We start from the raw sequence: 26,151 nt of genomic DNA, 5'->3' as shown, positions 1-26,151 counted from the left end.
GTTACTGGTTTGTTTGCAGTCTATTAAAAAAATCTGCAACAGTTGCATAGAGGATGAATGAATATCACACCATTAGTGCAGAACTTCAGTGCTGGAATGACAGGTTCCAAAGTGTGCTGCACATTTTCATTTATATGATTATTTTTGTTTACGCTTGTTATGTTCTGGATCAGTGAAAAGTGATCTGTTTGGTAATTGCGGTGTACTGGTATAATTTTAGTGGCGACAATGATCAAGGTGAAATTTAAGACGTTGTCTCCGTACGATGAATAAGAAAGAAGGAAAAATATATCTTAATTTTTACATTATTAGATCCTACATATATTCATATTCTGATTACATGCTGAATCAGATTGACTGAGATGACTGTGTAAGTATTTGCCACAACCAGTTTTCATTATAGAAAACTTCTGCCAGTAAAATAAAATAACACTAAAAACATTTGCACAGAGACATATATTGGAGGACAAGAGATACTAAACATGATGGTAACTGTACTGTTTACTGCCAGGGCTTATAAATCAGTATTTAAGTTTCCAGAAACTCATTAAAGTTAACAGCACAGTTTAAGTTACAAGCAAATTTAGGTAACTTACAGGTAACTGTGGTGTACCAGAAACCGGTCATTAAAGAACGACTCTAGTAGTCTGTAAGTCTGCCTCAAGCTTGGATACTTGGAATTCGTAGGAGCGGCCATGGAGATATTCACAATTTGTATCGTATTCTGTGGCATATATGTCCATATTAGCTGCAACTAATCTTCTCTATCGTGTAAAGTCCTAAGCTACTGAGCTGACGCTCAAAGTAGTTCCATACACGTCCAACAGGTGATAAATCTGAATTGGTCATATCACAAAAGTGTGGCATGTTTGCAGAGCATTCCTATGATACTCTAGGTGTGTGAGACCGAGTATTATCCTACTGGAAAATGGGTTTTTTTTTTTGCTAGTTGCTTTAAGTCGCACTGACACAGATAGGTCTTATGGCGACGATGGAACAGGAAAGGGCTAGGAGTGGGAAGGAAGCGGCTGTGACCTTAATTAAGGTACAGCCCCAGCATTTGCCTGGTGTGAAAATGGGAAGCCATGGAAAATCATCTTCAGGGCTGCCGACAGTGGGGTTCGAACGTACTAACTCCCGAATACTGTATACTGTATTACTGGACGTACAGGCAGAAACTTCTCCGTCCGCTATAATGAACATATAAATGCAGTAAAACATAACCATTTCTCATCAATAGGCCAACATGTAGAAGAATCTAAACATAGTTTCACAGACATCAATAACGATATGACTATACTAAACATAAACTCTAAGGGCCCCCTGCTCAACATAACCGAAGATTTCTATATTTCTTAGGACCAATACACTAATCCCAATCATAACATTAACGATATTACAGGGAAAACCAGTATCATTTTTGATAAAGCCATCCCGGCATTAAAGAATGATTACCTCAAAATAGTAAACACACACTCTAACAAACCAACGAATCACAAGCCCGACCCCGACCCTACTTCCCCAATAGCCACTCCCTCTCCCCCTCCACAGCTAATATGAGCCCCAGATGCCCTCGTAGTAGAACACAGCAAGCCTTCAGACATATTGGTACAAGACCTCCACAACAACAATAGTAAGTACTCTTTCCATATACACACCAGGCATTCCTTCATACATACACTATACTTATATTAGCTTATCTTTACAGACTACAACCACAAACAAACATAGACGAGAGAGGTATTGCCACCAACAGCTTCTAAATTCAAACTCAAGACCTACAGTTCATTATACCAAAATTTACTGGAGTACATCACAGTTGGATTATATAACACAAAAATTTTTCATGACAAAGGTCCACACTAATATGACACATATCAGCCTCAGAACATTCTCGAAGATTACCTCACATAGCTGAACCGACATGACATAGAAGCAAAGGAACCACACAGAAGATAGAAGAATGGAATCTAAGCAACATGAACTCAAATTTTATGAAATGTCTAACCTATACATACCAAATTTTAATGTGTTAAAGCTTTTTAAGTGTTTTATATTGTGGCCATATGTTTTAGTGTGTTCTGTATACTCATGTTCTAACTTATTGTAACTTTTTACCTTTGTCCACAGATATTTTAACTTCATGCTACTGTATACTGCATTTCCATCCCCCATTAGACATCCGGATGTCTAACAACAACTTGTGATTTGTCTAATGGCTGGAAACTAATCATGTACTAGCCGATGATGGCCGTTAAGAGCTGAAACCAGTACTAGTGTAACCTATTTACAATAAATTGTGTATTGATTGGTGGAAAAACACATTTCTTGTCTATACTGTATACTGGCCGCACTTAAGCGACTGCAGCTATCAAGCTCGGTAGGAAAATGCTTATTGGATTCCCTGCCATGAAGGGCAATACATGGGACTGCAGGATATCCTGCACATATTGCTCTGTTGTCTGTCCCTCATATCCTTACTAGGAGTGACTGTTGTATGTGATGGCCCCCAGCAGACCAGCACACCAACAGTAGGAGTAGTGTAGTGTAGCACAGCACAGCAAAGGCAGGACTGAGGCACTCACCAAGAGGCCTCCAGATATGAACACGACAGTCATCAGTGGATAAAGATAACCTGGATTCATCACTAAAGACAAACTAGTTCTTGTCCTTAACAGTGCAGGTTTGTTGTTCATGACACCACTGTAAACAGAGACAACAATGTGTGGGTCTCAATGGCAGGATACACAATGGGCACTGTGAGACAAATTTCCTTCAGTCAAGCACCTGGAAATTGTCTGGGCAGACACAGGGGGCCTATAATGATGGTGCTCCATGTGCCTGGATGGCAGACACCATAACAGCTGGATATGCTCATGTTTATCAGGAGGATCAGACAATGGGGGTCAGTCGAGGGCATCCTGAGCCCAGTTACCTTGTGTGCACTCATGCATCTACTGGTCCGAACACACCCTAACACTGATCAGAGCAACCCAGGTGATGCATTCCAATAATGCATCCTCTCTCCAACTCTAACAATAGGTGATATTTCTTGGATTGTGTCATAGAGGCATGCCAAGTGGTTGAAGAGCTTTCACTGGAAGCAGTGTTTTACTATACTGTCTGACAAAAAAAGTTAAGCACCTGGAAGGAGTGGTTGAAAGTGAATGAAACTACATATGCTGAAAGACCATGTACCTTTATTGAAATGATTACAATGTGGGATGAAAGAGACAATGCTGCTGGCAGTTGCAGGTGGAATGTTGGTGCCAGGTCAGTAGGGTGTGTGTGTGTGTGTCACACACACACACACACACACACACACACACACACACACACACACACACACACACACACACACACACACACACACACACACACACACACACACACACACACACACACACACACACACACACACACACACACACACACACACACACACACACACACACACACACACACACACACACACACACACACACACACACACACACACACACACACACACACACACACACACACACACACACACACACACACACACACACACACACACACACACAACTACAATGCATGCCCTTATGCGGTTTGGAATGGTGTCGAACAGCCTTTGGATCCTCCCCTGAGGCAAGTTCATCAACAGTTGTTGTAGCTGTCCCTCCAGATCCCACAGGTTGGTACTGGGACAGTGTCCCTTTCCAATGTCATTCCACATGTGTTCAAAGAGGGAGAGGTTCGGGGATCTTGCTGACCACAGGAGGACCTCAACATGCTCTAGGCAGTCCATACACACACGTGTTGTGTGTGGACATGCATTTTCTTGTTTGAACACTGTTTCAGGATGCTGTGCCATAAGGGGTAGGACGTGCGGTTGCAGAATACCTGTGACTTATTGCTATGCCGTCAAAGTCTGCCGAAGCACTATTAGAGGTGACCTAAACGCATATCCTATGACTCCCCACACCATGATGCCAGGGATTACGCCTGTGTGTCTTTCCACAATATGGGCAGGATCTGCCCTCTGCCCTCGACGCAGCCAAACCCACACACGATGGTCATCAGAGGTTATGAAGAAGCGAGACTCATCACTGAACATAATGCGATGCCAGTCATCCTCTGTCCATGCCTCCTGGGCAAGGCACCATTCCAAACGCAGGCGTTGGTGTTCTGGTGTCCATGGCAACTGACGCATGGGATGGTAGGACCCCAATATAGTGAGGATTCCATTTACTCTTAACTCAACTCTATTTGAACTTCGCAAGATAGCATTGCAACATCAAGGATACTGTGAACTCATATCACCATAAGACACTGTACTCAATATTTAATCAGACATTACTATATTGTGTTTTTATTTGTACATAACAAGATGGGATTTTAATTCCATGTTTTTATCATCCAAAATTTTTTAAATGTTACATTGTAATGGTCATAGTTTTGAATTTTTAATGGGGGCGCCCTATTTTATCAGGTCTTATTGTATACTGAATTTTAATCCACTATCTGAGGAAGAGAATGCATAAATATTCTCAAAACATGTACTAGATGTTAAGGTGAAAAGTAAATAAATAAATAAATAAATTGTATTGACTAGGCGGACCATCTACCAACATATTTGCTGTTATTAAGTCAATACGGATCCAATACCGGCCACTATGGTCAAGATTATTAACCAGTTCAGCAAAGTCGGTCTGAAAACAAATTGATGAAAAATTGTTTTCTTCAAGAGCTCACTTCTTTTTAATAGAATAAAAAGATTGCAGCTGAACTCGCTGCAATAGCTTTGCTGCACCTTGATTCAATTTCACTGCATCCTAGAATACATATTCTAAAGAGATGAAATTGCCTTACCTGTCCCAGTTTTGTATTCTCAACCTGACATTCAATTCTCTAGAGTTTCTTTCCACCTCATATCACTTTTGTCTTAAAAATGCTAATCTTCATATCATACTTGCTGCACCAAGATATTAATTTGATGGTTTTCAGCACATTCTGCCAGTCAGCATAGGACAGACTGTTTATTAAATTTCCTCCACAACTAAATCCCCCCCTACCATTTTGTACCTTCCAGTAAATGATCCATGTATACTAATAACAAAAAAGGTGAAGATTACAGCATTGCTTAAACCCCTGTAAATGCTTTGAACCAAGAGCTCATTCTACCATCAATTCTCACTGTGGCTCGAGTCAACAAAAATGCTTCTGTAACAACCCACTCCTAATCTCATAATACTTCAGTAAGGATAGTAAATTTCCCTTGGTACTCTTGTCACATGCCTTTTTCTAGATCTATGAAACAAACATCTAATCCTCCTGTAGCATTTTTCCATTACTTGATACATACCAAAATTCTGGTCATAACAGCCCCTCTGTGGACTGACACCATACTGGTTTTCATCCAACTTACTCCCACCAATGATTTCACCCTTCTCCAAAAAGCCAATGAACACCTTGCCAGATAAACTGATCAATGAAAAATTCTGATACTTGCTGCAATCTTTCCTGTTCCCTTTGCTTACAGATAAGTGTAATGCATTCCTCCAATCAGAAGGCATCTTACAGTCCATGCCAATCCTATTACTCCATGAAGATGAAGCCATTTTGTCTCTACTTTCTCACTATATTTCATCACTTCATGTCTCATTTCATCTACCGTACCTCTGCTGCTTTTTAACATTGTAATTTATTTACCAGCCTTTCTACTTCCTCAAGTGTAATTTAATTCCCATCTCTGTTTTCCTCCCCATGAACTATAATGTTTTAGACTCAGAGAAAATTTCTGTTAACACTGAAATGATTTTCAAAATATTTCTTCCATGTCTAGTGATTCTCTGCGATTTACAATGAGTTCCCCAGGTTTACACAAAACACTATTAATTTCCCTTTTCTTTCACTTTCTAAATTTCTTTATTACAGTCCAGAAAGGTTTTCCTGCAGTCTGTCTAAGGCCCTCCAGGTTATTACCGAAATCTCCCCATGATTTCTTCTTGGACTCTACAATGATTTATTTTGCTCTGTTTGTTTTATCTATGTATATACAATTCCCATCAACACAATGTCTTGTTTGGAACCATTATTTATACGCCTTCTTTTTACATTTACAAACTGCCCTATCTTTACACGCAGTTGTTTCTAGGTATTCCTCTGTTGTTCCACTACAGCATTCCCAACCATGCTACCCATTCTCTTTCGATATAAAAAACAAACAATGAAACCCAAAAATAACTTGTTGGTTATAGTTATGACAGCCAGAGCATATTATTAACTGGTAAATGTTACATGATCACATAACACAAACGAAGAATCTTTTAACACTGTGAGAAAGTAATTTCAATTAATACAATGAAAGTGGAAATGTATTCCTAATTTAATTGCTATCTTATCACCTTTTGAAGAGGAAATCCAAGAACTGACATCAGGAAGAGGACCATGCTGATTCCATATCCAAAGAGAGTTGATAAATTTATCTTTCTCACTGTTGGACGTTTGTTTTGAAGTAATATCTCAGGTTTCAATAGATCAGGCCCTAACGACATCACTGCCACAGCCTGTTTGATGAAACTCTCTATCTCATTGTCGTGCAGATAACAGTTAACCTGAAATTACAGGAGATAAATGCAAAATCAAGAACATTATTTTTAAGGGAGCAACAAAATGTAGAGATGGTACTATTGTCTTTATTTGTATAATTTACACAGCTTCTTCAGAGAAAAATATCGAGAAGAGTATTATGCAAGGAATTCTCATACAGCATTTGGTAACACATTGGATATCACTGCTTGGATATCGCTGCTGAGCAGTGATATTTACGTAAATCAACCTTCTGAAGCTTGCCTTGGGATTGATTCCCAGATGGGTCATGGGATTTTAATGTCTGGCTCCATGGCTAAATGGTTAGCATGCTGGCCTTTGGTCACAGGGGTCCCGGGTTCGATTCCTGGCAGGGTCGGGAATTTTAACCTTAACTGGTTAATTTCGCTGGTACAGGGGCTGGGTGTATATGCCGTCTTCATCATCATTTCATCCTCATCACATCGCGCAGGTCGCCTACGGGAGTCAAATCAAAAGACCTGCATCTGGCGAGCCAAACTTGTCTTCGGACACTCCCGGCACTAAAAGCCATACGCCATTTCATTTCATGGGATTTTAATTAGATCTGTCAATTTAATTGATTAATCAAACTGATTAACCGATTAATCTAAAAATCTGATTAACCAATCAATGTGCTTTAGTCGATTAATCAAACTGATAAAAATTGTAGCGCAGTGAGGGAAAAGATAACTTTTTGTGGCACAAAACCTGTGTATTGCGTTGATATTTACCATTTGGTATTTTTGCCTCAGCTATTGGACGATGGACTGGTCATTAATGTAAGCTGATGTTCATATCTTCCTCTCACACTGTTGTAGCAGGCTATATTTGCGGACATTTACAAAACAGTCAGGCGGCATAATGGAAAGATGTGGCGAAGGTACTTGAAGTGAATGTCATTAAGAAGTGTTCAGGAATTTCTAGATAATGTGGGAACAGGCAGATACCAATTGCTAGAAAGACACAGTAGAAAGTGTGACAACTTAAACCTCAGTTTGTGTGCGGTTGTTATACAGCAGACAGTATATACTCGCATTCAGTGTTTGTGAACTTCAGTTACCAATACAAGGAAAACTTGGTGAATTTTCCGGACTTAAACTAAATGACTGTTGTAAGGTGATAGGAAAACAGTGTTTTCTAAGAAATGCAGAAAAATATATTCATCCTTTACAAAGTGTACCTGATTCTATCAATGTCTCTACTAGTTCATCTTCTCAGTGAAGCCTGTGTCCTGTAATATAGAAACTGAAAATACAATAAACTAGTGAAGTGGATTGTGCAGGATAGCCGGCTGCGATATCACTGATCGTGGTATTGAAGTACTGCGGGAAGCTCTCATTTCTCACTTACTATTTTCTCTCTAAAGACACGGCAACAACAAGAAAATAAAAGGACACACTGCGTGACGTAGAAAGGTCAAATTATTAGATGAACTGAAACAAGCAGAATTTCGTAATCTCGCGGGGGTTATAGCTCAATGGATTGACTCAAATGTGCAGTATCATCATTCAACATTACAAGTTAAATATCATACAGAAAACCACAATGCCGCTAACTGCACAGAAGAGTTTGAGGATGTAGTTTGTGAATGGGGGTTGGAAGACAAAGTTGTCACTGTTTCCACTGACAATGCAAGAAATATCGTTCTAGGAGTTAAAGAGCAAAGTACGGCAATTTTTGGTGTGCAGCTAACACTAAAGTTAAGTTTATATAAAATTTTCAACGATACTGTGTAAACCTAATTAAAATTTGATTAACTGACTGATTAATCAATTAAAGGCATTTGGTTAACCGACCAAAAGTTTATTCGATCGACAGCTCTAATTTTAATCAAAAATTTCCTTGACTCAGGGATCGAGCTTTTGTGCTGTCTCCAACATCCCTGCAACTTACATACCACAGACAATCCTCCACCAAAATAACATGCAGTTTTCCATACACGGGAGATGCCACCAATGTTCATTGAAGGATATGCCCTACAAGGGCTGCACATGAAATAAAATAAAAAAGAAATGACGAGCCTCCGTGGCTCAGGTGGCGGCAAGCTGGCCTCTTACCGCTGGGTTCAGTGGTTCAAAACACGGTCACTCCATGTGAGATTTGTGCTGGACAAAGCGGAGGTGTGACAGGTTTTTCTCCGGGTACTCCGGTTTTCCCTGTCATAATTCATTCCAGAAACACTCTCCAATATCATTTCATTTAATCTGTTCATTGCCTCAGAGGAGCGCGACAGGCTTCGGCAGCCGGCACAATTCCTATCCTCACCGCTAGATGGGGCTTCATTCATTCCATTTCTGACCTGATTGAATGACTGGAAATAGACTGAAATGAAATGGCCTTTCCATTAGTCTGTTTCCACATCAACTTGACTGTACGGGAGAATGAGTTAGCTGGAAAATTTATAATGTCCAATAACGGACCATTTATATTAGTATTATAAGTGCAAGAACATTTTTCTCATTGGTAGTTTTCATCTGACAAACATTCTGCAATAATGTTCTTGCTACAACATTTGGAGCCTGCCACAAGAACCATGTTGATGATGGCTTAATGTTTGTTATATTGTATAACAACAGTAGTACCCATTATTGATAGGTTACTGACAACTCACAAATCACATGATTATCAAGAGAGGCTACTTACGTATTATTTCAGAAAAAGTTAAATTGAAAAGGAGTATCTTAATGGCTTAATGTTTGTTATATTGTATAACAACAGTAGTACCCATTATTGATAGGTTACTGACAACTCACAAATCACATGATTATCAAGAGAGGCTACTTACGTATTATTTCAGAAAAAGTTAAATTGAAAAGGAGTATCTTCAAGGTGGCTGTTAAGATGGTGGTAGTAATTTCTCATAGGTGTGATTTCTGAATATGGCTATCTACCCCTTTAATGTGGCTGTCACAACTGAGTTGAAAAAGTCAGTATTTAGTCCAAATATTTTCAAGGTCCAAGAGTAGTCAGAGAGTGGTCCCTCAAGCACCGATATACTATTTAATTTTTTTTTACAAATTGCTTTACATCGCACCAACACAGATAGGTCTTGTGGTGATGATGGGATAGGAAAGGCTTAGGAGTGGGAAGGAAGAGGCCGTGGCCTTAATTAAGGTACTTGCCTGATGTGAAAATGGGAAACCACAGAAAACCATCTTCAGGGCTGTCGACAGTGGAGTTCGAACCCACTATCTCCCGGGTGCAAGCTCACAGCTGCACACCACCAACCGCATGGCCAACTTGCCTACAAGTACCAATCATGAGGCCAATGATGCTTATAGGCTCAAGACTGTATTTGTCTTTGTAGTAAGATATTGTGGTTTCATAGATTCACTTTTCTTTTCAAGGTCAACTCCCTCAGCTGTTAATGGTGGCCAAATGTTTGTTATATTTGATAATAGCAGCAGTACCCATTGCTGGTAGGTTACTGACAACTCATAAACCACACGGTTAACAAGAGAGGCTATTTAGACATTACCTAAGAACCGTCATTAAAAGGGGTGGTGACCACATGATTTTCCACCTTATGAAAACAGACACGACAATAACCACCACCACTGCCAGTTAACTCATTACCAGAAGGACTGAATAATATTTCTATGTTGGTGATGTTTGCTACCAATAGTGAACAACTTTATTATCTTAGCTCGTATGACAAAATGCAACAGACCGGGCAATTTGGCTGTGCGGTTAGGAGTGCGCAGCTGTGAGCTTGCATCCGGGAGATAGTGGGTTCGAATCCCACTGTCGGCAGCCCTGAAAATGGTTTTCCGTGGTTTCCCATTTTCACACCAAACAAATGCTGGGGCTGTACCTTAATTAAGGCCACGGCTGCTTCCTTCCAACTCCTAGCTCTTGCCTATCCCATCATCGCCATAAGACCTATCTGTGTCGGTGCGACGTAAAGCCACTAGCAAAAAAAGTTACAGATATAAGAGATTACGAACAACATATGTTATGTACTTTTATTTAAACAGAAATGATATATTTGTTTGTTTGTAAAAAATTAAATAACCAAGCGAGTTGGCCGTGTGGTTAGCGTCGCACAGCTGTGAGCTTGCATTCGGGAGGTAGTGGGATCGAACCTCACAGTCAGCAGTCCTGAAGATGGTTTTCTGTGGTTTCCCATTTTCACATCAGGCAAATGCTGGGGATGTACCTTAACTAACCCAATCACTTCAGGTTTGAAGGTCCCACACACTCGCTTGGAAATCAGAATTAAATCGTCCTCAACATGAGTGAGCCACCTGGTCAGAACTACTGCACTCCGTTCTGAAATAAATGCCATAAATGGAATAGCAACTAGAATTTTCATGTACAGTTTTCAGTGAAGCATTCAAAAGAATTGTACTCAACAACAATGAAGTTACAACAAAGATTTTGTGTGGTAAATCTCAAAAAATATTCAGGTATATGTAGAAGCACTTCACACTACTCATTGTCTCTCGGAAAACTGGAGTCTCAATACATTTGCTCCAATATAATTGGATGCATGGCTTACGAACCAAGGACATCATAATGCAGAGGGTAAAGTAGGCCTTTATTTCATTCTCATTAGTGTCGAACCATTTTCACTGTCTTTTTCCATGCGGATCCGGTAACTGTTTCATAGCGTAAATATTTGTTTCCCGCGCAATGTGGGAAACGACAAGTCCATAACCTCCAAGAATACAGGTAATTCCGATAGATAATTATCTAAATATTTGTCTCTCAGTTCTCCTGATACCCCTGAGACCCTGTAAAAGGATGAATAATTGGTTGGTTATCTCTATTACTAACCCACACCGAGTCAATGTTTAGGTTTTGCACGCGGGGCTTTAGGTACCATTTCACAGTCACTCGTATCAGATAAAGTATCATTTTCACTTAAAATATCTTCTACAATGTTATCATAATCGCCAGCACTGTCTTCAGAGAGTCTAAAACACCTTCAGTTAATTCAGCAGGAGTATTGCTGTCACTTGCTTATACGACGCCTGGAACTATGGCTAGGAGAATGACTGATACCTGATGAAATGTTCGTGCTTTCAGAGGCTACAATTAGGCAATAAATAATGGTGCATGTTTTTAGAAGGACAGCTGTAAACAAGCCACATCCTGTTCTATTCATAGAAGTTTGCAGAAGGGAAACCCTTGCAGGGGTGATCAAAATATAAGCTAGTACATACAACTCTGCATGGCGAGTGAATGTCAAGTCATTGAGTTTAAGGCCTGGCCAATGCTTGCGTGAACGTCACATCAAATGAGTCGAATGAGTAAAGGCCATGGCCGCTGCCTTCACACTCCTAGTCCTTACCTAACCTATCATCGCCAGTGCAACGTAAAGCAAATTCACAATTAAAAAGTGGGTTTTATTCCACCTAGTTCAATACACTACTATTTAATCTTCAGGAATGATACAAAATCTATATATATAAAATAAGAGTTTTGTCTGTACATTGCTCAGAATTTGAAAAGAATGGTATTTCTGCATCGGTCATGTCCACAGTAACAAGAAAATGCACATTTTACTTTTCCGTAATTTCTGTCTGTCTGTCTGTATATGTATGTATGTATGTATGTATGTATGTATGTATGTATTGAAACGGGAATGCCCTACGAGCTAACACCCGGCCGTAAGCATTTAAAACTTGCGCCGAGCGCACAGGCATTGTGGGAACTGCAAGCAAGCTCGCGCTGTTCCAGAACACCGGCCAAGGTCAAGCAACGTCACGCAGAAGGTTCTTTCGTGTTCCATAGCATTGCAGCATGAACGAAATGTGATATCAATATTTCAATAACATCACCTTGCAGGCAGGAATAATGAACGCTGCTAGCCGAAATTTAATGTCAATCGGTGTAAAGAAGGCCAAGATATAAAATTTTCTTGGGGCACACATATGTAGCCACACCCACCGACCTTCGGCAATATAAGCGAATCGCCAGGCTGGGGTAAATCAGAGAGTGTGCAGTGTATGCAGTGTGCCATAGGCAGAGAGAATGAGAGGAGTCGGCAGTAAGCCGTGAGCTCAGTGTGTGTGTGCAAGTAAGCACGTCGCGATATAATTCGTCACTCGGTCCGGCTGGGTATTTGAGTTTGGAAACGTTAGTGTTGGAAGCCTTCTCCGTGGGCTTGAACTTTGTGCATGAACAAAAACGTAATTTCGTTTTTATCAGTCTGTACGACTGGGCGATTATATTTCGTTTGTGGACTATGAATGTGCGTTATAAACTGTGCCAGCCTTGATATCATTTAAAGACTGTGTGAAAACAGCGATAATGTTTCTAGCATAAACTGTGCCAGCCTTGATTTCATTTAAAGACTGTGTGAAAACAGCGATAATGTTTCTAGCATAAACTGTGCCAACCTTGATTTCATTTAAAGACTGTGTGAAAACAGCGATAATGTTTCTAGCATAAACTGTGCCAGCCTTCATTTCATTTAAAGACTGTGTCTATCCATTTTTCGGAACTGTGTTCGTAATAAAACTGTGCCAGACTTCATTTCATTTAAAGACTGTCTATCCATTTTTCGGAACTGTGTTCGTAATAAAACTGTGCCAGCCTTCATTTCATTTAAAGACTGTGTCTATCCATTTTTCGGAACTGTGTTCGTAATAAAACTGTGCCGACATTCCCTCTTAAAGACAGTATTAACTTGTGGAATACGGTATCGTCATTTCTTTCCGAGGGACCATGCCAATTCCCATCATAACCTGTTCAGAATCACGTATGATCTTAAGTGTCAGTGATAATCTTCTGAAAATTACGACGTAACTGAACTTGGACTGTCGTTTATTTCAACAAGTGTGTGAATATTGTGCTCATGGTGTACAGTGCAGAGACTGTACCCGGTGAATTTAATTTTCTTTGTGAAGTGCTTAATCACTGCACCTCGGAAGGTCCTAGATTGTTTTCGTTTGTTTATTATTCCAAATACGATAATTCCTTCCATCTTATTCTCATGGAACTGTGACTCTGACTTTATCCTTGTTGCTAAAGCGCGTTCAACATCATTGACTGTGGGAACTATTTCGGCGTGCTTCGCCTTAGAAAGGTGTCACACCAGAGTCCCATGACATCCGATGCGGAAGCTCCACATTTCCCCGTTCCTGCCTCAGGTTCGAGTCGCCATCAACACTAATACAGAAAACACCAACGACGGAAGACAACGCCGACCGCAAAACGCCGCAGACGCCGCAGGACGACGTCCCCTCCACGCCTTCAAGGACAACCCCACGATTCAGCTGTAAAAGGTGACATAATTCTTTGCATATCTATTGAATAAACTGAAGGATCCACTTTAATCATAAAATTTTTTATCACTACCCTTCTCTCTCACTCTCTTAGCATGGGCCGTACACGCCTTGTCGTTTCTCATGCTCTCCGAGAAACTGAAGTACGGGCGTTCCTGTTTCAGAGAGAAGGTAGTGAAGTAAAGTGGCACCCGTGACGTTGGGGCCAGATTAAAGAGAGTAAAGTGATAAAAATTAACTTTGAAATCAGTGATATCTTAACTTTCCAATTCAAATAAAAGTGCATAGTACATACGTTAATTCCAGTTCAGTGAATGTGTTAAAATTTTACGAAGTTAAATTCAATGACTTTGGCGAAATTTTGAACTTTTGGCACAGAACTCTGATTAAGTTTATGGCACAAGTGATAATTTTTTTTTTCTCTCTTGCTCTTTCTCTTGCTATGTAAAACATTTCAGGCACAATATTTATGCACAGTCTCATAAATGTTTGATATTTATGTCAGTTAAACATTGAACTTTACCATCGGACAATAATGGTGATATTTAATTTTATGCACAGTCCTGTATAAGTGTTTGATATTTTGTGTTGGTGAAATATTGAACTTTACCATTGGACAATAATGGTGATTTTACGTATGAAGTGAATGATTGTATTTTCTGCATTTTATGAAAATAACGACATTAATATGGAAAATATACTAGCTGCTATCGAGGCTTTAAAAATCAGTCCAAATGACAGGATTACGGAAAGTAACACTAATCTCGGGCGTAGGATTGCTGAATCCAATGCTACTTTAGGAAACCTAGGAAGTCGTATTGATGCCACTAATAATACTTTAGGAGCTCAACTTAGAGAATCTAACCCGGCCTTTGAAAGTCGTATGGAAGCCACTAAGGCTAGTATAGGTCAGCTTAGGGAGGCTAATGAAGTAACTGATCGTAATATCACTCAACTAAGGGAGGCTAATGATGCCAACATTGTAAAATTGACAGAATCTGTTGATCAAATGTTTGCAGAAGTTAATAATAATTTGGAACGCAGGCTCAATAGTGCAGGTGCCGAAATTGAAAAATGATTTAAAGAATCTAATAAAAGAATGGATTCTAAGTTTACGGAAATAAATGAAAGATTAACACGTGACTTAGAAACCATTAAGCAAGACATAAAATCACAAGTAGCGGAGGACTTAAAACTTGCTTTCCCGTCTTCTTCTCAGTAAGTCCTTAAAGAAGTAGAAAACTTAAAGGAAGAATTTCAAGAGTCCCATGCTCAATTATCTCTTGCGCAAACTAAAATCGCTTCTATTCAAGACAAACTTCATGAATCTGTTAAAAATAATTTCATGAAGTTGGGAAACTAAATTACTCTTCTGAAAAGTCAGCAAGAGGAGGCCGATAAATGTGTCAAGAATCAGTTAGATAATGCTCACACGCAGATTACTCGTATCTGTCGCGATGTAGCAGAAGTCAAGACCGACTTAGAAAAGGAGGTCAAGGAAATTGAGAATTCCGTACAGGGGAAAATTAAAACCCTAAAACTTGAACTCCAAGGAGGTATAGAAGCTCTCAACAGCAAAGAATCGCAAACTGAACAGGATGTTTCATCATCTAGCCTTCACAACACTAGTGGAGAATCCATGAATGTTTCCACAGTTTTTAAAATGGCTGAGGAAAAACCAGCCAAATTTTCGGGGAAGGAGGAGTATACTGCTAAGGAGTTTCTCCACAACCTCGAAGAGTTCTTTCAAGAAAATCACGTTAAGACCGACCGCCGATTACGAATAGCATCTCGATTGTTAGAAGGCAAGGCGATAATGTGGTTTACCGCTTTTAAATTCAGTATTAACACTTACGAAGAGTTTAAGGAAGCCTTACTTAGACGATTTTGGAGTGCTGAGGCTCAGCACCTGATAAAACTTCAATTATACTCCAGAAAGTATAACACTTCCATTAATTCCTCACGATATTCAGATTATCTCATATCTCAGCTTAAAAAGATGCAGCTTTACGACACTCCTTTGCCGGAGCAAGAACTTATTCAGGTCATAACACTGCAATTTCCACCAAATGTTCAGGAAATATTGGTGGCAGCAAACGCCCAGGACTTGGAGCAGCTCGATGATGTCCTGAGGAGACTCGATACTGCGCACACTCAGAGCGTAACAAAAGCAGGTCGAACCAAAGAAACTACGACCAACTTTACGGAAATGAAGACTCCGGTTCAAGTAAATCCAGAACCACGAGAAGAAAGAGAAACTCGCCGAGATATTCCGTTTCGGTACAGAAGATCTAGGAATCGTCCCTACGAAGGGAGGGCTAAGTTTCAACCTGGACCTTCATGGAGACAGGCAGTTAACCAACCCAATGATAATAGGAACTCCCAGTGGGAAGAATTAGAGAAACGTTGGAGAGAGACTACGGAATATGTAAGGAATAAGAACAGGGAAGAGGGCTTACCTGGAGCAGCTTCTTTGGAATACCAGGCAGAGATGCAGAGAAGAAATGAGAACGGAAATGGATCCCAGAGCTACGGGTACAAAAAAAACTTTGACGAAGCAATAAAGAGATTGCCTGAAAACCCGGAGGGAGGAGAAGTAGTATGTAGAGCACTCATTAACCATTGGTATTTAGACGATGCAGATTTACTATATGAGGATTCAACACCACGACGGCCTCAGATACAACGCGGCTTACCGATCATTATCATTAAGTTAAGCAATATGTTTGTCCACTCTTTAGTAGACTCAGGATCACAAGCCTCACTAATTTCGCAGAAATTAATAGATGTGGCGCAGGAGACGACCTACATCTCCATCTTGCCTGTTGCTCAAGTTAAGGTTAAAGGCTATTAAATGTAAATTCCAAACGTTGCTTGAGTTAGAAATTGGTGGTGTTAGGTTCCAACATCTATTTTTGATTTTAACGCAAATGAAATTTGACTTAATCCTTGGATCGGACTTTCTCATTCAACATGGGGGAATCATTGATTATCCCGCTAATGTGATTAAATTTTTCCACGTCGAATCTGTAGAGCTACAGTTGGTTACTTATGACGTGAAGAATCCGGAATGTGAGACCCCGGTGGAAATAGTAGAAGACAAGATGAGGGAGGCTCCGCCTGTCGAAGAAAGCGTCTACGAAGAGGGGAGACCCGAGGAAGTGGGACCCGTAGAGGACCAGATGGCGTCCATCATCAATGATGAGTTGAATGAGGACCACTACAACTTCACGCTTTACGCCAATGTAGCTGAAAGCCCAGATTACGATGATGAAGTAACGAAGGCAATCCAAGAGCTTTTCAAGAAGTTTCCAGATGTATTTTCCGAGAAACCTGGAGTCATTAAGGGTTTCAAGCACCACTTAGATGTTACTGACACTTCACCTTATAAGAAATGGCCTTATCCGATACCCATGAAGTATTTGGAAGAAGCTCGGGTCATCATTAAACAGATGGAGAATGATGGAATCATATCAAAATGTGTCACACCTTACATTAATCCTCTGGCTATAGTGAGAAAACCAAATGGTAATCTGCGCATATGCCTTGATGCGAGGTCTTTGAACGATAGGCTTGTGCTAGAATATGACCACCCTCCCCTACTCCGGGATGTAATTAGGAGATTTCATAACATGAAAGTATTTTCTGCTATGGACATGGCTTCTTCATGTTTTCACATTTTATTGGATGAAGATAGTCGGAAATTTACCGGATTCATCTTTGATAATGTCACTTATGCCTTTAATAGACTCCCTTTTGGCATTAAGAACTCTGGTGCAGTTCTTATCAGAGCCTTAGAGGAACAACTCTCCGATGAAGTAAAGGCAATCACCACCATTTATGTGGACGATATTATCATCGCGTCCGAGTCCCTGGAACAACATGTACGAGATGTTCATAAGGTATTGAAGGAATTACAGACCAAGAACTTTAAAATTAACGCCAAGAAAAGCCAGTTTTTCAAAACTGAAGTTTTGTTTTCAGGCCATCTTATTGGAGGGAATGGGATCTTTTTTTTTGCTAGGGGCTTTACGTCGCACCGACGCAGATAGTTCTTATGGCGACGATGGGATAGGAAAGGCCTAGGAGATGGAAGGAAGCGGCCGTGGCCTTAATTAAGGTACAGCCGCAGCATTTGCCTGGTGTGAAAATGGGAAACCACGGAAAACCATCTTCAGGGCTGCCGATAGTGGGATTCGAACCTACTATCTCCCGGATGCAAGCTCACAGCCACGCGCCTCTACGCGCACGGCCAACTCGCCCGGTGGGAATGGGATCAAGCCCAATCCGGCTAAGATTCAATGTATTCTAGAATTTCCCAAACCCACCAGAATGAAGCACATCAGGCAATTCTTAGGCCTCTGCCAGTTCTTCGCGCAGCATTGCCCTAACTTTACTGAAACGGTAGCACCCCTGCAGCAGTTATTGAAGAAAAACAACAGGTGGAAGTGGACTGATGTCTGCGATAAAGCATTTGTGGCGACAAAACAGATGTTGAAAGACAGTGTTCAACTGGCCTATCCTAATTATGAGCTACCCTTTTATATTGAATGTGACGCCAGCCGCATAGGGATCGGTGCAGCTCTTTCCCAAATTGATCCAAGGGAACCTGAAGTTGGCATCTTTCTCTCATTCATGAGCCGCAAGTTGAGACCCCATGAAAAGGCTTATACGATAACAGAATTAGAAGCCCTTGCCGTAGTACATTCTCTCATTTACTGGAAGAAGATAATCTTTGGATATCCGGTGATTATTTGCACAGATCATCAAGTACTGACATTTATTCTCAAATCAGACATTACAAGCAAACGGATAACCCGATGGGCGCTGTTTATACAACAATTTGATATCACTGTCGTTCACAGGCCCGGAAGGAAAAATATCCTAGCCGACGCATTAAGTCAAAATCCGACAGATGAGGTTTCGATCCGTGCGATCGAAGTCATGAATGATGAAGATGAAGAGTTCTTGCGACGACTAAAGTACCTAGCGCAAACTCAAGGAAGAGATCCTCTAAGCCATGAGCTGATTCGTTTTTTAAAAGGATTTATCCCTCAAGACGACGACGAGTATCCTCGTATAACTAGGATAGCTCAAAAATTTTGCTACCATGATGGCCTACTTCACAAGTACGTCGACCTCGCTAGAACAACAGATCGTATTTATGCTCCTCCTCGAATAAGGACCGCTATTATATGGCATTGCCATTCTATTTCTGGACACGCCGGTACGGACAAGGTCCTAAACCTGATTAGAGAAAGGTTTATGTGGGAATACTTACGCCGTGACATCCGTACGTAACACCATTAGGACTTGTGATATTTGTCAAAGGATAAAGCCCAATAACAGGCTCCTCCGGGAATACCCACGACCTTTAATACCTGAAAAACCTGGCCAGATCTTCGCAATGGACCTATATGGACCTTTGCCCAAGGCGTTACGTGCCAACAGATACATTGTTGTCACCATAGATGTATTTTCTAAATACACTATGTTGCTTCCGATTCAGAAGGCAAACACCGGGAACATTCTCCGCAGGATTCGTCGAAACATCATTCCCGAGATGGGCAAGCCGGAATTTCTCTTAACAGACCATGGAAGTCAGTTTACCTCCATGGAATTCCAAGTTGCACTGGAAGAACTTGAGATAAGGCATATCATGAACGCCATCCGACACCCGGAAGCCAACCCAGCCGAACGGGTTATGCGAGAAATTGCCAGATTCTGTAGATTGTATTGTGGCCAACAGCATTGGAAGTGGGTTGAAGTTCTCCCCATCATGCAACGGATCGTCAATACCACCATGCACGAGTCTATTCAGGACATCCCTTTGAGTGTACATAAAGGCCTCACTCCTGACAGACCTTGGGATAGAACTTTGCCTGATCAACCTGATGCAGTGGTGAGCCAACAAGCTCGCATTACCAAGGCACTTCGGTAATTACGACATGCTGCTCAAATCCGAGAAAGGAAGTTACGACATCAAAAGTTTCGACAACCCTTACAAGTGGGTGACCTGGTATTAATACAAAAGCCTTCAGTTTCGCACAAACAAGGGAATTTACGCCAAATTTTGTCCCTTATTCATAGGACCCTTCAGGATACTTACCGCACAAGATAATGGTGCCTACGAAGTAACAAGGGCAGATAGCGACGTTGAGGGAATCTTCAACTCGGCCAACCTCAAGAAATACTTTACTAGGAGATGAGCGAAAAGAAAATCGCCCAGCAATTTTCATTTTCCCGAGCAGGGGGGGAGATGAAACAGGAATGCCCTACGAGCATTCATGTTTCATTCATTTATTAAGAGGAACTTGCTAACACCCGGCCGTAAGCATTTAAAACTTGTGCCGAGCGCACAGGCATTGTGGGAACTGCAAGCAAGCTCGCGCTGTTCCAGAACACCGGCCAAGGTCAAGTGACGTCACGCAGAAGGTTCTTTCGTGTTCCATAGCATTGCAGCATGAACGAAATGTGATATCAATATTTCAATAACATCACCTTGCAGGCAGGAATAATGAACGCTGCTAGCCAAAATTTAATGTCAATCGGTGTAAAGATGGCCAATATATAAAATATTCTTGGGGCCCACATGTGTAGCCACGCCCACCGACCTTCGGCAATATAAGCGAATCGCCAGCCTCAGGTAAATCAGAGAGTGTGCAGTGTGTGCAGTGTGCAGCTGCAGTGTGCCGTAGGCAGAGAGAGTGAGAGGAGTCGGCAGTAAGCCGTCAGCTCAGTGTGTGTGTGTGCAAGTAAGCACGTCACGATATAATTCGTCACTCGGTCCGGCTGTGTATTTGAGTTTGGAAACGTTAGTTTTGGAAGCCTTCTCCGTGGGCTTGAACTTTGTGCATGAACAAAAACGTAATTTCGTTTTTAGCAGTCTGTACGACTGGGCGATTATATTTCGTTTGTGGACTATGAATGTGCGTTATAAACTGTGCCAGCCTTGATTTCATTTAAAGACTGTGTGAAAACAGTGATAATGTTTCTAGCATAAACTGTGCCAGCCTTCATTTCATTTAAAGACTATGTGAAAACAGCGATAATGTTTCTAGCATAAACTGTGCCAACATTGATTTCATTTAAAGACTGTGTGAAAACAGCGATAATGTTTCTAGCATAAACTGTGCCAGCCTTCATTTCATTTAAAGACTGTGTCTATCCATTTTTTGGAACTGTGTTCGTAATAAAACTGTGCCGACATTCCCTCTTAAAGACAGTATTAACTTGTGGAATACGGTATCGTCATTTCTTTCCGAGGGACCATGCCAATTCCCATCATAACCTGCTCAGAATCACGTATGATCTTAAGTGTCAGTGATAATCTTCTGAAAATTACGACGTAACTGAACTTGGACTGTCGTTTATTTCAACAAGTGTGTGAATATTGTGCTCATGGTGTACAGTGCAGAGACTGTACCCGGTGAATTTAATTTTCTTTGTGAAGTACTTAATCACTGCACCTCAGAAGGTCCTAGATTGTTTTCATTTGTTTATTATTCCAAATACGATAATTCCTTCCATCTTATTCTCATGGAACTGTGACTCTGACTTCATCCTTGTTGCTAAAGCGCGTTCAACATCATTGACTGTGGGAACTATTTCGGCGTGCTTCGCCTTAGAAAGGTGTCACACCAGAGTCCCATGACATCCGATGCGGAAGCTCCACATTTCCCCGTTCCTGCCTCAGGTTCGAGTCGCCATCAACACTAATAGAGAAAACGCCAACGACAGAAGACAACGCCGACCGCAAAACGACGCAGACGCCGCCCCCTCCACGCCTTCAAGGACAACCCCACGATTCAGCTGTAAAAGGTGACATAATTCTTTGCATATCTATTGAATAAACTGAAGGATCCACTTTAATCATAAATTTTTTTTCAGTACCCTTCTCTCTCACTCTCTTAGCATGGGCCGTACACGCCTTGTTTCTCATGCTCTCCAAAAAACTGAAGTACGGGCGTTCCTGTTTCAGTATGTATGTATGTATGTACACGCATCACTAGAAAATGGCTACAGAGAATTTAATGAAAATCGGTATGGAAAGTCGGGGAATAAGTAGCTACAATCTAAGCCAGAAATAATTTTATTCACGCTGATAGAAATGGTAGTTTAGGGGAAGGCTTAAAATTTAATTTTCAAATATTTATATTATTAGTGGCCCTATCTTAATGCACCATCCATCATTTTTAATTGCGCCACAACGTGTGACCAATTTGATGCACCATGACGTTGAGGGGATATCTTTCTTGCGCCACGATGGGCGTCTAATTTATTGCACCGGCTATTTCCCCTCTGCAGGTTATAAACTTCATTTTCTTTGTCCGTATTGAAGATCTACTTGTGATACAATTCCTTTAGTTTTGCCAATTGCCACCTTTTCAATACAATAAAAATATATTACAAATTTACATATTTATTATGATGTTTATATGGTACATGTTTCGCTCCTTTTCGTGAGCATCATCAGCCAAACTATCATTAATCTAAGATTGTATAAGATCATAAAACAATTCTTTTGGTTCAAGATTACTCCTATAAAACCACACCTTATGACGGTCTCACTACACTCCTCAGCATGATGTTTTATTTAACAGCCAGCAAGATCTATTAGACGAGAGGACTTTGCACCTCAATGTGTTTTTAACTCACTTATCATGATCACTGTCACTTCACATCATTACGTTTTTTAATTTGTTTGTATATTATGTAACAATCGTTTTACTACTGAAGTTGGCCTTGAGATTAGGCTGAAACATGTATAGACTTTGTTTCATCTAACAAATGACTTGAATTGTATTGATAGGAGGATTTTATAAATATTTTCTTTTGTAAAGTGATAACCGTCAATACGGAATGAGATTCATAACTTGCTCTCTTATACTTTTCCAGCAATTCCACTTTTCCTTAAATATCAATAAAAATCATCACTCAAACTCATTCAACCAAAAATAATCCTGCAAGAAATCAACGTAAACAAATTTTCTATAAGAATGAAATAAATTGCAATAATAATACAGTGAAACTCTGTTAAGAAGTTCCCGCATAAGAAGTTTTCCCGCCTAAGAAGTGTGATATTCTTGGTCCCTTGATCAGTTGCATTTAGATATATGTATATTTTTCCTGTTTAAAGTGTTGTGTTGTAAATATATTTCCCGGTTAAACAGTTCAGATTTTAGAGCCCCTTGAGATAGAAAACGTCTGCTCAAAGCAGCCCATGGTTAGAATCCTCCAGTCTCCGCGCAAGTTGCACCCTGTGTTAGACTGTTCGCGTGCTCGCAGTGTGTGTCTGGTGTCACAGAACATGTGCGGGCCTGCCAAGGCCATATGACGTCACGCTATGACAACACGGACAGCAGATGCTCACTCTCACCTTGTGGAATCGAATTAAATCGAACCCATCAGTCGAAATTTCCACTCCACCGTTCCATCTAGCAGAATAGAATCGAACGGGATTCTACGTGGGAAACATAAAGCATGCAATGGATGGTTTGATAAAACTTTAATGCAGTAATTTGCGGGCCGCGACAGGGTGAAGTCATTAATCGAGGTGGCCTAAACATTAATTAAAAACCGTAAAGTGTATTTGTCCACAACATTACTGTTAATCTACCACAAAACTGAATATTCTAACCTGTTTGATTTTTCATTCCCTTGCTTATTTCCTTCCAGGCATTCTCTCTTACGTTGTTGTTGCAATAATACTTATGGGTCTTGCCATAGAGGAAATTATATTTTTGAACTAAAATGATAAGATTTTCCGTGTCCATTATTAGTGAGGTGAATAAAAACAACTTCCCGACTCTATGCAGGAAACAGCCAACTTGCCAGCAGCCAGCTGATACACATGCCACCACAGCCGGCTGAAAGATCCCGATCGTTTACGAAGTTGAACGAATGTTGACAGCCAACTGGGTGTTGGTGGGACGCACACAGACGCATTGCAATACCACGTGTTGGCATAAAATTGAAAGTTATTTTTAATTTTACCTTTATACGAGCTAAACATTGTATTATCGTGTCACTCGTAATTATTACATCGCATTATTAGAACGTAGCACAAGGATAAGACATGAAATGAAATTCTCGCGGGGAAAGAAACTGTTTATGTTTAGATGTGCTAGCGTTGCTACTGCGCCTTTATCACTCCCACGTAATACCCCAGATACTTTTCCATGCACTCATTTCTGCAACTTTGAACCTGTGTTTCTTTTCTTCATTACCTATAGCATGAAGAGGATTGAAGCGGGAAAATAAACTCAATACTGGCTTGGCCATGCGGTACTTGTGAAAATGCCAGAAACTACGCCCATTGCCGTGACAACCAGTAGGAATGCAGGGGCGATTTAGGCCTAGGTTCTAAGATCTCTAAGAATAAGTTGCTAGATTTCCCATTTGCTGCCATTATCCTTGAAGCAGGTGTCAGGGGTGTGAGGAAGATAGAAAGCACATGCTAACAAACTGTAGTACACGTCTTGTCTTTGTGTCTTGTAAGCCTAAGCTACGGATTGCCAAGAATAGTGTAGCGTCGTAATTAGTATGAATAGGAGTTGGTGAAGTTAGTTGTACTTGTAATATCAATGTACAAACTTTTTAAGTGAAAATGAGAGGAACTCAGAGGAAAGAGATCAAGCGAAAGGCACTAACAATAAAAGACAAAGTGGAGATTATAAGGAAAGTGGAGGCTTCCCCGTGTTGCTTTGGCAAAGGAGCTGGGGATGCTGCCATCTACTTTGAATGGTATTATAGCGAAGAAAGAAGAGATGTCTGCTTCTGCAGGGAATACTTCAGCAAATTTGTAAGGAAGTTAAATCTGAAAAGTACGATGAAATAGAACAAGCTCTGCTAACGTGGTTTAAATAGCAGCGAAGTTTAATACCTTTCAGTGGGATTATTGTGCAGGAGAAAGCCGCACGCAAATTAAGGGTACCTTTTACCGCATCGAACAGGTGGCTGGACCGCTTTAAAAATCGAGCCGGCATCGTTTACAAAACAATTTGTTGCGAAGCAGAGACTGTAAGTGCAGAGGAAAGGAAAGTGTGGAAGGAAATGGTTCTGCCTGCTAAAATAAGCAAACCTTGCAACGTTTTTATGTAACTTAATATGTTCCCTTCTCTTATCAAATATATTTATAATACGGTATGTTCAATTATTCTACTTTATCTCTAAAAATATTGTCATGATAATAAAATTTTTATATTTTGGCTTTCTGTTAGCAGCTCTTATATATCGGCCTATTTCGGTATTGTTCACAAACAAGGAAATCTGTTGGCTGCGTGTTTCACATGTATTTCAAAGTACAGAATAAGTTTTTGGGCATTACTCCTTTTAAGAAGTTTCCTGCTTAAGAAGTTTTTTTCTGCAGTCCCTTGAAAAACTTCTTAACAGAGTTTCACTGTAATCTAGATGTTCAAATTCTTGTTTTATTCATGATCATGAATTGCATTGGGATGAATTATTCAATAATTAAAATATCTCATTACACTCACGTCTCTTCATTCAAAGGATAAATCAACAAAGAACAAAGTCTTTGACTGAGATCAAAATCATTATTTCGTTAAAGAATTATGGTTCTCACAATATAAAAGCAAAGAATAGTTTACGAAGTATCATATGTCGTAATTATCAATCTCATTAAATAGCAATCTTGCTGGATATTTATAAAAATTAAAAGTGTCAAGAAAGTTAAAAATGTGAATAATATAATAATTTAATAAAGTCAAAAGTGTGGTTAAAATCAAAATTGAACTAGATAAAAAGTGCTTTATTTATCTTCTCATGAAGTCATTAATCTTCTCGTTCATCCTTGCTTTATTTTTCAATTGTAATGCTAGCAGAAAAAGCGAAGTTCCAAATATCATAGCTTCAAATGGCTATTTTAAATATATTCTGATGCATAAAAAAAATATCAATCAGTTTCACCTGTTATTTGATAAATATATCCATATTATTTCCTAAAAAGTAAATGTAGGTATCGCTAATAAATTCTAACCATTATCCCATCAGGTATTACATCTATCAAGATTCACGATCGCATCTAAGTTCAATGACTAGCTCATGGAATTCTTGAGAATATTGCTGGTGATAATTATTTACTTGTCAACGGCAAAGACTTAAATTATGAAGATGCTTCTTCCCATCAAAATCATGGCTTCGACAAGAAAAAAAAAATCACACAAAACTTATAACATGTGAAATTCTTCTAGAAGAAACCTGGTTTACACCTAAATATTTATTATTTGGAAATTTTATTTTGATGACTGTATATGGTTATCAGTGGTGGTGATTATTGTTTTAAGAGGAAGTACAACTAGGC

At 40.1% G+C, this 26,151-nt stretch overlaps 1 protein-coding gene across 8 annotated transcripts in view; it reads right to left on the bottom strand.

The window, feature by feature from the left end:
• The window catches only part of LOC136858517 (uncharacterized), a 207,712-nt gene that overhangs the window by 21,009 nt on the left and 160,552 nt on the right, over positions 1-26,151 (bottom strand). For all 8 annotated transcript variants that reach the window (XM_067138114.2, XM_067138117.2, XM_067138119.2 and 5 more), the window contains one exon: positions 6,390-6,599. In XM_067138114.2, the coding sequence (XP_066994215.2) occupies positions 6,390-6,599 (210 nt within the window). The remainder of the gene's footprint in view (positions 1-6,389; positions 6,600-26,151) is intronic.

Source organism: Anabrus simplex, chromosome 1, assembly GCF_040414725.1.
Source record: "Anabrus simplex isolate iqAnaSimp1 chromosome 1, ASM4041472v1, whole genome shotgun sequence".
Lineage (NCBI taxonomy): Eukaryota > Metazoa > Arthropoda > Insecta > Orthoptera > Tettigoniidae > Anabrus > Anabrus simplex.
This window is presented reverse-complemented; position numbering and strand designations above follow the sequence as displayed.